This window comes from Amphibalanus amphitrite, unplaced genomic scaffold (genome assembly GCF_019059575.1).
Source record: "Amphibalanus amphitrite isolate SeventyFive unplaced genomic scaffold, NRLGWU_Aamphi_draft 000127F_arrow, whole genome shotgun sequence".
NCBI classification, from domain to species: Eukaryota; Metazoa; Arthropoda; class Thecostraca; order Balanomorpha; family Balanidae; genus Amphibalanus; species Amphibalanus amphitrite.
This window is the reverse complement of record NW_024881622.1, coordinates 641,799-656,233: the sequence shown is the minus strand read 5'-3', so window position 1 is coordinate 656,233 and position 14,435 is coordinate 641,799. Positions and strand designations below refer to the sequence as shown.

The 14,435-nt window shown below is 53.2% G+C and overlaps 2 protein-coding genes across 4 annotated transcripts in view; one reads left to right on the top strand and one right to left on the bottom strand.

Moving 5' to 3' along the window:
• Window positions 1-7: 7 nt before the first annotated feature.
• Window positions 8-13,039, top strand: LOC122381785 (coiled-coil domain-containing protein 186-like). Of its 2 annotated transcripts, none has more exons than XM_043366413.1 (14): window positions 8-92; window positions 965-1,784; window positions 3,558-3,963; window positions 4,313-4,432; window positions 5,164-5,266; window positions 6,300-6,454; window positions 6,761-6,903; window positions 7,277-7,457; window positions 7,827-7,949; window positions 8,516-8,632; window positions 8,876-9,100; window positions 9,507-9,656; window positions 11,245-11,394; window positions 11,743-13,039. In XM_043366413.1, exons 2-14 carry the CDS (start codon window positions 982-984, stop codon window positions 11,812-11,814), a joined length of 2,748 nt encoding a protein of 915 aa, XP_043222348.1. In that variant the 5' UTR covers window positions 8-92; window positions 965-981; the 3' UTR covers window positions 11,815-13,039. The 2 variants fall into 2 exon arrangements, with proteins under 2 accessions (XP_043222348.1, XP_043222349.1); XM_043366414.1 differs by having other exon boundaries at window positions 91-139.
• Window positions 13,040-13,319: 280 nt separating this feature from the next.
• The window catches only part of LOC122381784 (fibroblast growth factor receptor 2-like), a 67,208-nt gene continuing 66,092 nt past the window's right edge, over window positions 13,320-14,435 (bottom strand). For both annotated transcript variants that reach the window (XM_043366410.1, XM_043366411.1), the window contains exon 15: window positions 13,320-14,343. In XM_043366410.1, coding sequence (XP_043222345.1) covers window positions 14,239-14,343 — 105 coding nt within the window. In that variant the 3' untranslated portion in view covers window positions 13,320-14,238. The remainder of the gene's footprint in view (window positions 14,344-14,435) is intronic.

Genomic DNA, 14,435 nt, shown 5'->3' with positions numbered 1-14,435 from the left:
AAAAACTGCGCCATTTGCTATTATTGTGCGTCACATTCGTACGCTTCTTCGCTTCCGGATTTTGTTGTGATGCGTTAGAATGGTTGCTTGAGGTAATTTTCAGCTTGATTCTTTTAATACAATTTGAATTGGTTTATAAGTGTGTGATAGTAAGAGTTGCTGCAGCACCAAATGAAAATCTTTCTTTTGTATAGTACAAAAATACTGGCGAAAGTTTGCCTCAAATTAGCTCCACTATGATCGATTTATATTTCAATGTTGGATCCATGCGAGCCATATGCTGAGTAATTATGTGTAAGATGACGATGATTTTGACATAAATATAATATCACAGTAACTTGCTGAGTTTTCATGTAATGTGCTCCCTTAATGATGAGCAGCTCAATGTCCCAGTCGTCCACACAATTTATATGTTCCTGGACTCGAAATCATGGGTCAAGGTAGATTTGGCATTTGCTATTAATTAATATAATCCATTTTTAAGAAAAAAGGAAAATGAACCGTTTTGTCCATATTTTGTGTGTGTCAAGTTTTACTGTCTTATGAAAGACTTCTGATAATTTGAATTACATTTACTAGATTATAATTATATTTTAGGCTTAATGAGACGTCAGTTAGAACTTAGATTTGAATCAGTCCTTATAAAATATTTTCCCAGTTGATTGATACTTAAAGGTGACATTAAATGGGAAAGTAATGGTATGATCTACTTCCTATTTTTGGCACAATTAGAATCATATTCACATTTAATTTTTGCTAGCTATTTTTGTGCTAATTGTTGTAATTCACTTAAATATGTGACATTGAATTGCTGTTTTTTTGGTATGTGACAGTTATATGCTGGAGGCCTGGCTGGGACACATACAGTTCATGGGACACATCAACTTGTTTCATTGTAACAGTGTTTACCTGTTGTTGGAGTGTCAGGATGATTATCAATAATTTCTCACATTTTTCTTTTCAGGTTTTGATGTTCTGAAGATGGATGCTGAGACTGTTCAGTCTCCTGAGACCTCAGCATCTGGCTGCCATGCAGAGACCATCACTGAAAATGGCAGTACAAGGCAAAATGTAACCCAACAGCCAGATACAGACCTGAATGGCCTTAGTGCTTATGTGAAGGATCCAGACAGTTCAGAATCAGGCAGCCCACAGCTGGGTACTGTGGAGCAGGCAGATGGCCCTGCACTGGTGCCCCCTTCTGAACTTAGGCCTGTTGGTGGAAGTGCCAGTAATGGGATGTCACATACAGACACCAATCAGAACCAGGACACTGACACACAATCTGGCATGTCACCAGAGTCACCCAATGTAGGCACACCAAACTCGTCATCCACCTCCAATGGCACCTCTGCACCAATCAAGGACGCCATCACACTGAACCAGCCCTTAACCACCACCCCACATTCCTCCTCAGTCACCAACCCACCATCGTCATCCTCCTCGACTCCAGGGTCATCCGGCGGCGCCACCGCTGAGATGACAGAGGTCAGTCTGCACGATGAGGAGCCCGATGACGCTGCTGACGGCGGTCGGCCGCCCGACCTGGAGGCGTCATCGCCGGCGGCCACGGACGGCGCGTGCAGCCCGCTGTCGGAGCTGAGTGATGAGCCGATGGGCGGCGGTGGGCCGGTGGAGGAGCGGGCGCCGCCGACCGCCGGCCGCCGGCCGCCGCCCAACGGACTGCGTGTCGATGTGGAGGCCGAGGTGCGCCTCTTCAACCTCACCGACAAGGTGGCCTCCCTGACCGACGAGAACCGGGCGCTGCAGGACAAACTGAAACGGTGGGTGAGCCGGAACGGCGGCGATGGAAGGGTTCTGGACGCCCGGGAGGGAGGGATATGGTAAGTCGGCGTATTTTTCGACTTAGAAGTTAGTACCGGAAAATGAACAATTATTTCTGGAAGAGTCAGCAACGCATTCCTTTCATTACCGGTTCTTTATGATCCCAACTTCCAGAACATAAATAGAGAATAATTTGTATGGTCATTTATCCAATGAAAAGTGTATTAGCATCCCGTAAGTGAAGTGTACGCGGTGCTTTAAATTATCGCTGGAGGTTACCGACGTTTGTTCCTCCTGCGCCAATCTGCTACCTACGCAGTGTGGTCTGTCCTTGAAACCCTGCGTCGGCCCCGCATGACCGGTCGAAGCCATGACCCTGGCAGCTAGTACGTGCTCCATTAGGTATCTCGCCCAGGCTTTGTGTGAAGCAATCTTTATTACCGTCCCACAAAGTCCGCCCGTCACGATAGCTGATCCCGGCGCCTCGATCCCGCCGGACCGGGCCGCCTCGTGAGCCCCGCCCGGCCGCAGGAAATAGCCAGCGTTCCTTATCGCGCGGCGAGCCGTGGTGGGCGCTCGATAGCAGGTCCGGTATGTGTGCAACTGTGAGAGGAAAACCAATACCGACAGCCGGTGCAATTCAGCGGCCGGCTAGCTGAGATTGGAGCTATGAAAGCAATGGACATTCATGTCAATCTGGAGTCCAGCGCATGATCATTGATCATTTTTACTTGCGATCATTTGTCCGTCTTGAAAATCAATGACGATGTTTTATCGCAACTTAACTGAACAGCTTACGTGCAATTGTTATTCCTTAGAAGTGGGATACCATCCAATATTTACTCGTAGCGTGCAGAGCAGAAAAGCTTTTCCGCGAGTCCATTGACTCTGCGTGGTATGTCATATATAAACAGTCTGGGGAGGTGACTGCCGGTGACCCAGTTGGCTGTCGGCTGCTCCGTTACTGGTGCACTGGTGGAGTGTGTGCCCGGGTGGGTCTGTTCCCGTCCCGTCAGACCAGTGTCGGGTACATACCACCAGCCGGCCGGTCGGAATGGAGTGGTTTCACCGGTCTGCATCGAAATGGGCGTGGGAATCCGGCGCCGGCAAGGGGGATTTATCGCACATTGAGATCTCGCTACTTGCAAAGATTATATTGTGTTGGATTATATTTCAATTGTAGTGATTTGATGAGTGGATGGTTATTACGCACATCATGGCAATGCGCCTGGTTTTCCGAAGAACCGCGATATAGACACATCCGCAAAAGCCGGGTGCATTATCTGTCCGTGTGCCCGCCAATTCTATGCTGATGATAAACCGACAATCAGTTATACCATTTTCGTAGAATTCCTTACGAATGACGACGGGTTTAGTAGACTGTCGGTTTTTTAGAGGAATGCTTAATGACTGCACGCACACAGTGCATGCGTATTTTCGTCACTATGAAAACGAGGCGCATAAACCTTCCCGCTCAACAGGCATCGTTATGAAACAGTTTTTTCATAAAGGATAATATTTGGATATCTGCGTTTTGGATGCACTGAAGTGTGCTCCTCCCCACCGAATTACGATATTGAATGTTGCGGTTGCCGCGTATGTAAATAAACGGTCTTCAGGTGTTCGAAAGCACCGTAGTACCACAGATCTTAACTGTGAAACAGTTGGTAGGTATCGACTTATAAAGCAGTCCAAACAGACACCCCAGTTAAGAGTTGGTACCCCTCTACCTGGTCCCAACACCTCCCCATTAACCTCCGTCTCTGTTCCAGGTCGCAGGACGAGTCCTCCCGGCTGTCCGCGGAGAATGGCAAGGAGCGCGCCCACATCGAGACGCTGGAGCACCAGCTGTCCTCACTGCGCGCGCAGCTGGACGGTCAGCGCGAGAAGGCGGCCGAGGCGGCGCGCCGCCAGCAGGAGGCGGCGCGCGCGCTGGAACTGGACCTCACCGGACGCCTGAACCGCAGCCGGGCCCAGTTCGAGGCCGCCTGCCGGGACAAGGACAAAATGGTGCTGCGCTACGCTCAGAGCGAGAAGACGGTGATCGATGCCAAGAGGGAGGCGGCGACGGCCGACCGGCGGGTGAAGGAGGCCCTCCGCGAAAAGGACATGCTGGTCAGCAAGGTGAACCACATGGTGCAGGAGCGCAACAGGATGAGCCAGCAGATGGAGGCCAAGGTGGGTGATCAGACGGGACACCCGGTGGGTTGGACGGTCCGGGATGCATTATGTACAACTGTAAGGAAGGAATATGACTGGTTTGTAACAATGCGGGGTGCGTGAAATAAATGAAATGCATGCGTGAATCATTTATAGGTCATATGCAAGGGCTCGCCCAATGTGTTTGCTAACGTGAAGGAGTAGTTCTTCTCGTAATGCACATTTGAAACTTCTTAGTTACGGGAAGTTTATTCCTGCAGTGCTATCTCGTGGAATCGCTGTGGTTCAGTTTTGCCCGTCTCCAGTTTATGGCGATCAGACCCGATATTTTGCCTATTCCTGAGTATTTGACGGACGATGATTTCAGGTCCAAGAAGCGAAGAATTTGTCAAAAGAGTCGGCGAAGCTAAAGGAGGAGGTTGAGTCCAGGGACGTCCGAATCAAGTGGCTGCAGAACAAAATGAAACAGGAGGCGGACAGCTACAAGGTTCGATTGCTGTTTCAAGGAGCTGCTCGGGTGGTATATTTTTTTTTTTATAAATTTAGTCCGAACCTTTTGATGGGAAGGATTCACAAGGACAGAGCCACCGCTAAGCGAAGCTTGTTGCGATGACCCTGCCCTCTACCCTCCGATCGCGCAATTCCGATTCTATGGCAGAATTTAGAGTCCAAAGTTTAACGTGCGCACAAAGCCGCGCACGGCCGGTCCCCTCGCTGACTTCACCTGGCTACGGCCTGCCACCAACCGCAGCCATACCTGTCAGGAGGCCCATAAATGTCGAGCGCCCGTCGCGCTTCGAACCCGGACTGTCATAACCGGGAACGCTTTGGGAATATATAGGCCGGAACATCTTTGTTTTCTCATCTATTCAATGGGTAACATCAACTCTTGCCGTCCAGGTCCAGGCATTCCAGTACAAGTATGGTAAATTTGGGCGATGGTGTATCCTGAAGCATCCAACCCACTTCTTTTGCAGATAGCTTTGCGAATGAATGGTTAAACAGCAAATAATTTGAGGTTCGCTCTTCAGTTGCGTACGCAAAATATCCACACTGTGTTTGTTTCAGATTTTGTTACATCGCTGTTTTGCGACAGGGACAAGAATCGCCGTCCCTGTACTGCCCAGTGCCGTGCAACCTGTGACCGTTGGCCTGGCTCTGTGACCTCAGGACCGGGCTAGTGAGTTTCCTCTGCTGACCCTTGACCTCCGCCGTCAGGACGGCCAGCTGCGGATGGAGACGCTGCTGAAGGAACTGAGGGAGGCCCAGGAGACGATTCGCCGATACAAACTCACAGAGGACAACCGGTCATCGGCGCTAGGTAGGGAGAGAGACAGAACAGTCGCACAAACTTACAGAGAATAACCGCTCCTAGGGCGGCAGACAGCACGGTGGTAGGGTACAAATTACAAAGTTATTACAAACTCAAATCACAGAGAACATCCGGCCCTCGGCGTTAGGTAGGGTGGCAGACAGCACAGCGGCGCGGAAAATTCGCGACCCGTCGTGGTATGGTTTTTCGATTGCTGCTGTCCGAGATGTTTCTGGTTTTGTGAATTATATCGCGGATCGGTCGTATATGACAGGAGTCAATTGTATGTAGCTGTAGGAGTTCCTGGCGTCGTTCATCCCATCCTTTTTCCATTGTACCATTTTCTCATACGTCGGGCATCATGATGCCGTGCAAAGGCCAAAACCACTATTTTGGGGTCAGAGGTCATGCTCGATCAGAGGCTGGGTGACTAAACATAGCAGTTTTTGTCTTTGCACGGCAATTTGCAGTGCCGTGGTCTCATTCACCCAATAGAAACTGTGTATGTGAGTAACTGAACGAGTATGACCTTCACAACTAGCATGTCATCGCCACGCCCCGGGGGCCGATCCGTGCTGTCCACCGGTCTGTAACTGGTCTGTCATCGCCGCTGGCTCGCCCCTGAACCCGCTCGGCGCTGACATTTGGAGTGTCACCGTCACTGTCACTGTCAGGGCCGTGCCGCCAACGCCGCTGACCCGCTCAGTACCCTCCGGCAGTGTCCACTCGTCTAGTGCGGCTGTGGTGTGGACAGTGACAGAGGAGTCTTATCACCTCAGCACTGCGGACAGGCAGCTTTTGTAGCTGACAACTCCAGCCTAGGTCATGACCTCCCATCCCCACCCTCTGACCTGGGATGACCTCACCAGTGGTGACCTCGGTCGCCTGGTGCCCCGGCCGTTCTGTGCTGGCGTCTGGCGACCGAGTGCGTCTCAACCCACCTCCCCTTCATCCCCTCACACCAGCCCACCTCCCAGCTTCCCCACCCCCCGCCCGAGTCTCCACTCCGCCGGCGCTGAGGATCCCGTCCGATCCTCGACAGACAAGGAGCTGCGGGAGGAGAAGGCGCGCAGGATGGTGGAGGAGAAGCTCAAACAGGACAGCACCAACAAGGAGCAAGCGCTGACGGCTCAGCTGCAGGAGGCACAGGAGCGCTGCAGTCGCCTGGCGCAGGAGAGTGCCGCCAACCTGGAGCGCGTGAGTCGTACAGCGGCGCAGCGCGTGGTGGGGGTTTGTTAGAGGGCTTCGGTGGCTGTGATTGTGATGTGAGTTGTGCGTGCTGTGTTGATCACGTAAGTTCCTCAAACTACCAGACTTACTTCGACTGGCTCCGGTCTAAACATGTGTCTTAACAACCTTGTGGGTATTTTTATTGCTTCTGACTTGATTTTACCCCGAGGCCAATTCATGCATGCTTGCAGTTTCTTCCATCCTTTACTAAGTCGCCCCGGATTGTCTGTCCTCCAACCAACCAACCGACCTCCCCGCCTCTCCATCCACCAGGCGCTGGCGGCTGAGACGGCCCTGGAGCCGGTGGAGGCGGCCCGCGCGCGACTTCAGGAGGAGGTGGCCGCCCTCCGACACCAGGTGGAGACACTGCTGCACGACTCGGCCGAGCTGGACGAGACGAGAGCTACACTGGAGAGGTGAGGGACCGGGCGAAATAAGACGCGGGCAAACCTGGAGAGACAAGATACCGGGCGGGGTACGGTCGTGGGCTGGATGTAACATGTCGCAGTATTCATATCGTAATGTCTTTGAACCATAATACGATAATTAATCATCCTTGTCAAGTTGTCACAATAAATTGGACTTTCTAGTTTCAGATATTCATCGATTGTCATTCCTTGCAACTAAATTGACTCATGTAAGTACTTCTTGCTAGCTTCTTTGCAGGTGTGTAATATGCCTTGATGAAAGCTGCTTGCACTCCCTGGCTCCTCTCCGTATTACCAATTATACCGATTCCGTCCAGCCTGTCAGTATCCTTCCGTCACGTCGTGCGCGCTCTGCTCACAGGGAGCGGGAGCGCCTGGCCGCCTCTCAGGCGGAGGTGGCCGCCCTGCAGGCGTCCCAGGCGGACATGCAGGCCGACCTGGACGGCTGTCACGCCAAGGAGGCCGACCTGCTCGACTTCACCCAGAAACTCACCGAGAAGAACGTGGAGCTGCAGTCGCAGATCTCGGGCTTCCAGGCGCGGGTAAGGTCCGGGCGGAGATTTGGTGGGACGCTCTCTGTCGTGTTTTCATTTGTGATGACGGTCTAACAGGAGGGTTACTGGTAACTTATTATTAGTAATGTCGTAGTTGGCTACATTTATCGGTAAGTCCGTTCATAAATCATGCTACGCTGATTCCTAACGCTGGTTTAAACCGAAATGTCGTCTGGTGTATGCATGCTGTTGGATCTTTCTGTCTGACAGTCCAGTGTTGACCTTTATGGCTAGCTAGTAATACGTAGCGTGGTCACACGATGACAGCTCTCCCCCTCCCAACGCCGTCAGTACACCCCCACTCTGCCGTCCGCTCGCTGCTCCATGTCTAACCCTCCCAACACCGGTCCTCCACAGTCCCAGGCGGCGGAGTTCGAGGCGCGTCAGTTCAGCTCGTGCAGGGAGGAGCTGGAGGACAGGCTGGCAGACCTCACCGGTCGGCTGGCTCGGGAACAGGAGGCACGAACTACAGATAATCAGGTGTGTAGAAGGATCGTTGGCGTATACCAGGGATGGGAGGCGCGCACTACAGACAATCAGGTGGGTAAAGGGATTGATGGACTGACAGGTAGGCAGAGGTGGGAGACTTGCAGCAGCTGGGAGCCGGTGTGGTAATCGTGGGACCTAATTTTCCTGTCGTCTGCGCGATACAATTTGGAATGCATTCTGGGACGCCACAGGCCGACCAGTGCTATCTGTCGTATGAGAAAGACTGAGTAACTTGACTGATGAGTGGCTTTGTTTCGCTCAACATCCACTATTTTGTTGTTTTTAGCCTAGCATACTTGTAATTTGAGCTTATTTTTGTTTGTTGGAGCTGGTTAGCTTATTTTGTCCTTCTTCGATCGCTAATGCAGCTTATAATTGGATCAACTCTCATAAGCTCGCTAACGCTGGCTCCTCGCCCCCCCCCCCCCCCCCCGTTCCCCAGCTGCTGGCCCGCCGTCTGGCCGAGCGGACCCGGCAGCCGTCAGGTTTTTGTTGCTGTTTTGTGCGTGAACAGTGCGAAGCGCCCTCTAACGTCCCGTTTGCCTAATTATCCTCAGCTGCTGGCCCGCCGTCTGGCCGAGCGGACCCGTCAGGTCGAGGAGCTGACACGGCGGGCAGAGGACGCAGAGAATGAGACGGCCATCGTCCGGAAGAAGCTCAACAGCAGCGTACGGGTCAGTATGTAGATTGTAGAATGTACTACATGGTTGAGAGATGAAGCTAAGACACTTACAGGATATAAGCGGGGCCGGCACGCTGAAACCTTTTTTTAAGTTTTGGTACCAAGCTGCACAATACAGTTTGAGCATGCGTAACTCTAAACTTTTTTGGGGAGCGGAGCTCGACCGAGCCCACATACATACATCCCAACACCCCCAACTCTCCCACCCCCTAACTACCCTCTCCTCCCCGCTCAGGAGCTGCAGCGGGAGTTGGCACAGGCGCGGCGCCGGCAGGAGTCCCAGGACCCGAGCCCGGCTCCCACGCCCGCCGACGGGCTCAGTCAGGCGTCCCGGGCCTCCAGCAGTGTTAGTCTACACGAGGCGGCGCCGGCCGACCCCACCCCCGTGGTTCATGTGACCGCGCCCGTGGAGCCCGATAGACAGGTGCTGATTGAGAGGATCGTCCGGCTGCAGAGACAGGTGAGAGGGACGAGGGCAATTACGGCTGTTGGAACTGTTGGAACAATAGATGTTGGTGGTGCTTAGTTGGTGTAATGGTGTGCTTGACGTGTTGGTGCCGACATGGAGACTCTGTCCGTGGGATCGGTGCCCACTCCGACAGAAGGGAGCGAAGACGAAGTGCTTGCAATCTTAGTGTGCTCATCCCGAGGCAGCCACACGAGCCCCGTATCGGTGAAGTACCGGTCAGCATTTGGCAGGAAGTTTATATATGTTATATCGACCTCGTGCAGTCTGCACATTAGCCTTGCAGTACTGACCTTGTGAGCTGTTTAATGGCAACGACCAGTATAAATGCCCGTCGTATCTGTCTGCTCTGTGTCTTTGCCAGCCACTAACCCCGCCTCAATTTTACGCATTCTGACAGGTGGCGCGGCGCAGTGAGAAGATAGACTTCCTGGAGGACCACGTCAATAACCTGGTGGAGGAGGTGCGACGCAAGTCGCGCCTGCTGCAGCACTACATGCTCCGGGAGGAGGCGGGCGCGCTGGGCTCCCAGGACCGCGATCAGGCCAAGGTAGGACCCAGTGCTGAGGGAGGATAGGGAGCTGGGGTCCCAGGACCGCGATCAGGCCAAGGTAGGGCCCAGTGCTGAGGGGAGGGGGAGAGCGATAGGGTCCCAGGCTAAGGTAGGGCTGTAACTGCGCCAGGGGGAAGAAGGAGGACGTTAGCGTATCAGGCCGAGGTAGGGCCCAGTGCAGCTGAGGGTATGGGGGCTGAGAGGGACGGGCACTGAGGTTTTAGAACGCAGCCCGGCCAAGGGAGGGTGGCGCCGTGGTTGGAAGGGAGACAGTCTGTAGCATGGGGTCTGGTTGATGTCTTCCAAGGGAAAGTGTATTGCGGGCAGTGCACACTCGATGCAGTCCTGTTGTGTAAAACCAGACTTGTGAGTTGTGTTATCATCAAGGCAAAACGAGTTCCACTGATGTTAGTTGTCGGACTTTCATCCCCGTCTTGAGTTAAGATGTTAGTTTCACAACGTTTCGGCCAGTTACTTCTCCGGCCGTCGTCAGGTGTTTTTTGGCCCTTAGAAGGACCTGGATGTTGGTGGCGTTGCGCCGTACGCGTCATACTGTTCGAAAGCTCCTGTAGTCAGCGGGACTCGAACTCGGGTTTCCCCGGTGATAGTCCACGGTTCTAACCACTTTTCTAACCAGTTCCAACCATTTCGATTCCCGCTGACTACAGGAGCTTTCGAACGGTATGACGCGTACGGCGCAACGCCACCAACATCCAGGTCCTTCTAAGGGCCAAAGAACACCTGACGACGGCCGGAGAAGTAACTGGCCGAAACGTTGTGAAACTAACATCTCAACTCAAGACGGGGACGAAAGTCCGACAACTAACATCAGTGATACTAACACCTCGTCTCAAGCATTCAGAAGAACTGCATAACGAGTTATTGCGCATGACGTCAGTATAGAGCGGACGCTTTTAGCTTTGTATATTAACCAGCAGCTCACAGTAACGATTCAAGCTCAAGTTAGTTTTGTCTCACTCATTTTGTGTGTGCAGTTCAACTGATTGAAATTTCGATAGAATAGTCTAATGTTCGTCATTTTCAAGCGTGATGGTATCGTGTTCTTTCATGCAGCTCGGGCGAGCGGCTAAGAAAGTCGTGGTAGGTATCCGATTCAGTGTCCCGTAATCACTCTATGTGCGCATTGACATGTTCGTTTTGTCTCATTTTCGTATTTAAAGTCGTAATGCCTGAGCTTGTTTGCTTTCATGAATGTCGCCGTTAAAATTTGTAGGAGGCTTTTTCTGCATGGCAACAATGCTGCCCTCTTTTTCCACGGTGAGGTATAATCACCAACAAGGTGCTTTTCATGTGATATTTTAAGCATGTTTTGCCTGTGCCTGTCTGTCTCTGCGTCGTATTGGAAAACAATAACTGTCGCAATAAATGTCTGAAGGAAACAGATATTGCGTCATTAATGCGGCCCCGGTGATCGCTTCCATCTCAGTTGTTGACTTCGTTGTAATGGACTCCTACCCTGTCTTTCGCTTCCTCCCTCGGAGAGAGCGAGGGCCTCGCTCTCTCGCTCCCTCCTCCCTCCCTCCCTCCCTCCCTCGCTCCCTCTAACTTCCCGGCGCCGTTCCAGTCGGAGATGATGCGGAAGGGCGGCATCATGGCCTCCGTCTACGGCTCCCACTCCAAGGACCAGGCCATGACGCTCGAGCTCTCCCTGGAGATCAACAAGAAGCTGCAGTCGGTGCTGGAGGACACACTACTCAAGAATATGACCCTCAAGGTGGGCGTCGAGCAATAAGATATCAGGTTCTATCCTAATGTGTACTAGAATTTTTCCGGTGGTTCTATTACGGGAGACAGACATGTGATGGCGTGGTGCCTGTATGTTTGCTGAAGTCGCTTTTGCTCGTACCGTTTAGCTTTTTGTCTTAGAAAAGTGACAACGAATGATAGGCTGATTCCGTCCTGCTTTGTGCTGGTTTCAGCTGGCAGCTAACGCCAATTGTTGTGGAAGACGTGTTGGTATGGCTATTGGATTTACCCATGATCAATGTGTTTCTGATGAAGCGTCATCAACCATTCATAGTATTTGAATTGTCCATCCCTCACAGGCTTGCTCTCGTTTCAGGACAATATGAACGTTCTGGGTGAGGAGATTGCATCTCTGACCGAGCAGAACCGGCAACTACGGAGACAATAACGCTGCAGTCGGCCGCCGGGCGGCGCCACCTGTACATCCACGTCTCAGCTGAGCCTGAGGGGGGGGGGGGGGGGGCTCTCCGTGTGGGGAGGGGCTGCACATACCTTTGGGATCCCATGTACCGGGCTCAGTGATAATGTGTGCGTGAGAGAGAAAACTTATTTATGCGGTACAAATGAGGTGTGCGTGCGTGCGGGATTATGTATATCTAGGTGACGCTGTGTTCCCCTGTGTTAACCTCGAGCTGCGCTCGTCTCGCCAACCTGTCCTGTGTAAGCGGTATGCCAGGTGGTGTCTTGTGAGGGGCAAGCGAGACGCACATTGGATCTGTTCAGATCCGAAACTCAGTCGGGTGGATGAGCCTGGTACGGGCGTTCCAAAGTCGACTAAACTGCGCCGTTGTTGGCGCACGCTGCGAGAAGACTTAACGCGCTTTCTGATGTGACTCATCGCAACAAAGACGATTGGTTCTGATGTAGATCTTCGTTATCAGAAATCCATCACCCAGGTCGGGCAGTTTGAGGGGGCGACGTTCCGATCGCTGATAAATAGTTCCGTTATGTTGCAACATCGAATGTTGTTCGGCTTTAATTATGGTCATTGTCCGTTGTATGTTCCGTTGTGGGATGCAGAAATGGGACTTTCGTCAGGGACGGTCGGGAAGGAGACTCCGATGCGAGCTTGTGAATTCTGAACTCCCTGTGGCTGAACGGGAGCTGTTATATCATTCCCCTTTATTTCACGGGAGCTCGAAGAAGTCACGCAAGGCACTAAAAACGGCGTTAGAACGCCATGGACGGGGGGCTTGTTAAAATGTCGAGTCAGGAGGCTGTGGGAACCGGGGGAGGGAGAAGATGGAGCCGAATCCGCCAATATCCATTGGTTGCCGCGCGAACCACGGAGGGAACCGACTTGGCTCCCGGTACAGTTGCAATAGTGTCGTCACAAACCGTGTGTCCGGAGCTCGATAAGACAGGTCGACGTGCCGGGTTCGGACAGTGGCCGGCAGCGTGGGATGGGTCCCGCCCGCTGGTGACTGTGCGGCCTGTCTGGAGGCCAGGGTGGGTCTCTGTCCTCGGCACAGGGGTCGCTCGGGCCTCAGTTATCTGCTCCGGGCCCGCCGCCGGCGGCGCCGGACCTCTCAGTGTTGTGCTACCGATGTTATGTTGTTCATATTCGTCTGTATGTGCGTAACCATGAATATACTGAAACTGAACTGTGGTGAGACGGTCTGTCGGTCTTGCTAACCCAGTCTTGGATTAATTACTCCCCCGAGTGTGGCGTCGTGGGTTCAAATCCTGGTCAGTCATAGCTCCACAGAACAGCGCTTTGTCTCCATCCATAATAATGCACCCGTCACAGGTTTGAACTCTAAGAGGGAGAGCGAACTAGTGAGCCAAGCGTGTTACACATCGCACCATTCCTAGCTCCGCCACGGAGCTAACGTGGCTCCCCACCTCCCGCTCCCTCCACCACCGGCTATCGAACTCCGGTCAGAGTCGGAGTCACTGTGTCAGCGTGTATTAGCAGCGCCTGTGCTCTTGACTCCTGAGTATTCTAAGCCAGCTGCTCTCTGTACGCGGAACAACAAACACGGAAAATGCGGCGAACCAACCGGGCGGGCGGGCGTCAGCGTCGTACGAAAACGTTATTCTGCTCTTTAAAAGAAGTGGAACGGTAAGCTCATGGCACGGAGTTCAGCGCGCGCGACTGTTCACAACGCTAAAACTAGAGATAACCGCAGTGCGGGGCACACATACGTACACACGAGGCGGCCACGTACAACTGTCGCCAGATACAAACACACGCTCTCACGACTCCGCTGCGCCACACATGCATACAGTCCACTGACACGCGCACGACATGTACAACTGTAAAATAAATAATACTGAACATCGCACGTCCGTCACCGAGACAGACACACAAACACACTCACAGACTCGCACGCAGACGGTCCCTAGCGACTGAAACGGGCGGCGCCGGCCACCGGACACAACAAACAAAAACAACCTCTTGGCGCACGACGGCACCTCTAAAACATATGGCACTGGTTCACGGTCAAACTTGGCACGGTTAGTGGCGACGCTGGCGGCCCGGGGAGCGAAGCTAGACTATTTGTACGCGCTCCCCGGGCCCGCCGCGCGGCGAACACAGGGCCGTCCCGCCGCGGGCAAGGCACATGACACAGCGGTACACATCGGCAAGGCACGCGCAGGCACTCGGCACTGGCACTGTCCACTCGTGTGGCACCATCAGCTCTGTCTGTCTGTCACTCTCAGTAGTCCATGAGGACGCGGCGGTCGTCACTATTTACAGGTGCTGGCTGGCCGGGCCGGGCCGCCAGTCTGGCGGCCTCACCGCGCCCGGCGGGCCGCCTCCGCCGCTGACTAGGACCGCCACCTGGCGGAGCAGAGGTGGCGCCACCTACATGGCTGTGCTCTTGAACAGCTCGAACTGGCTGTCGACCGAGACGTCGTGACTCGAGTCTCCCGAGTCGGGTGGCGACGGCTGCCCCAGGTCCAGGTACTCCTGCAAAATGACGCATAAGTATGTTAGTTAACTGTGGTTATTTAAGCTTAACAGTGCATCATTCAAAAGAACAAAAACTGCACTGCAGGCTA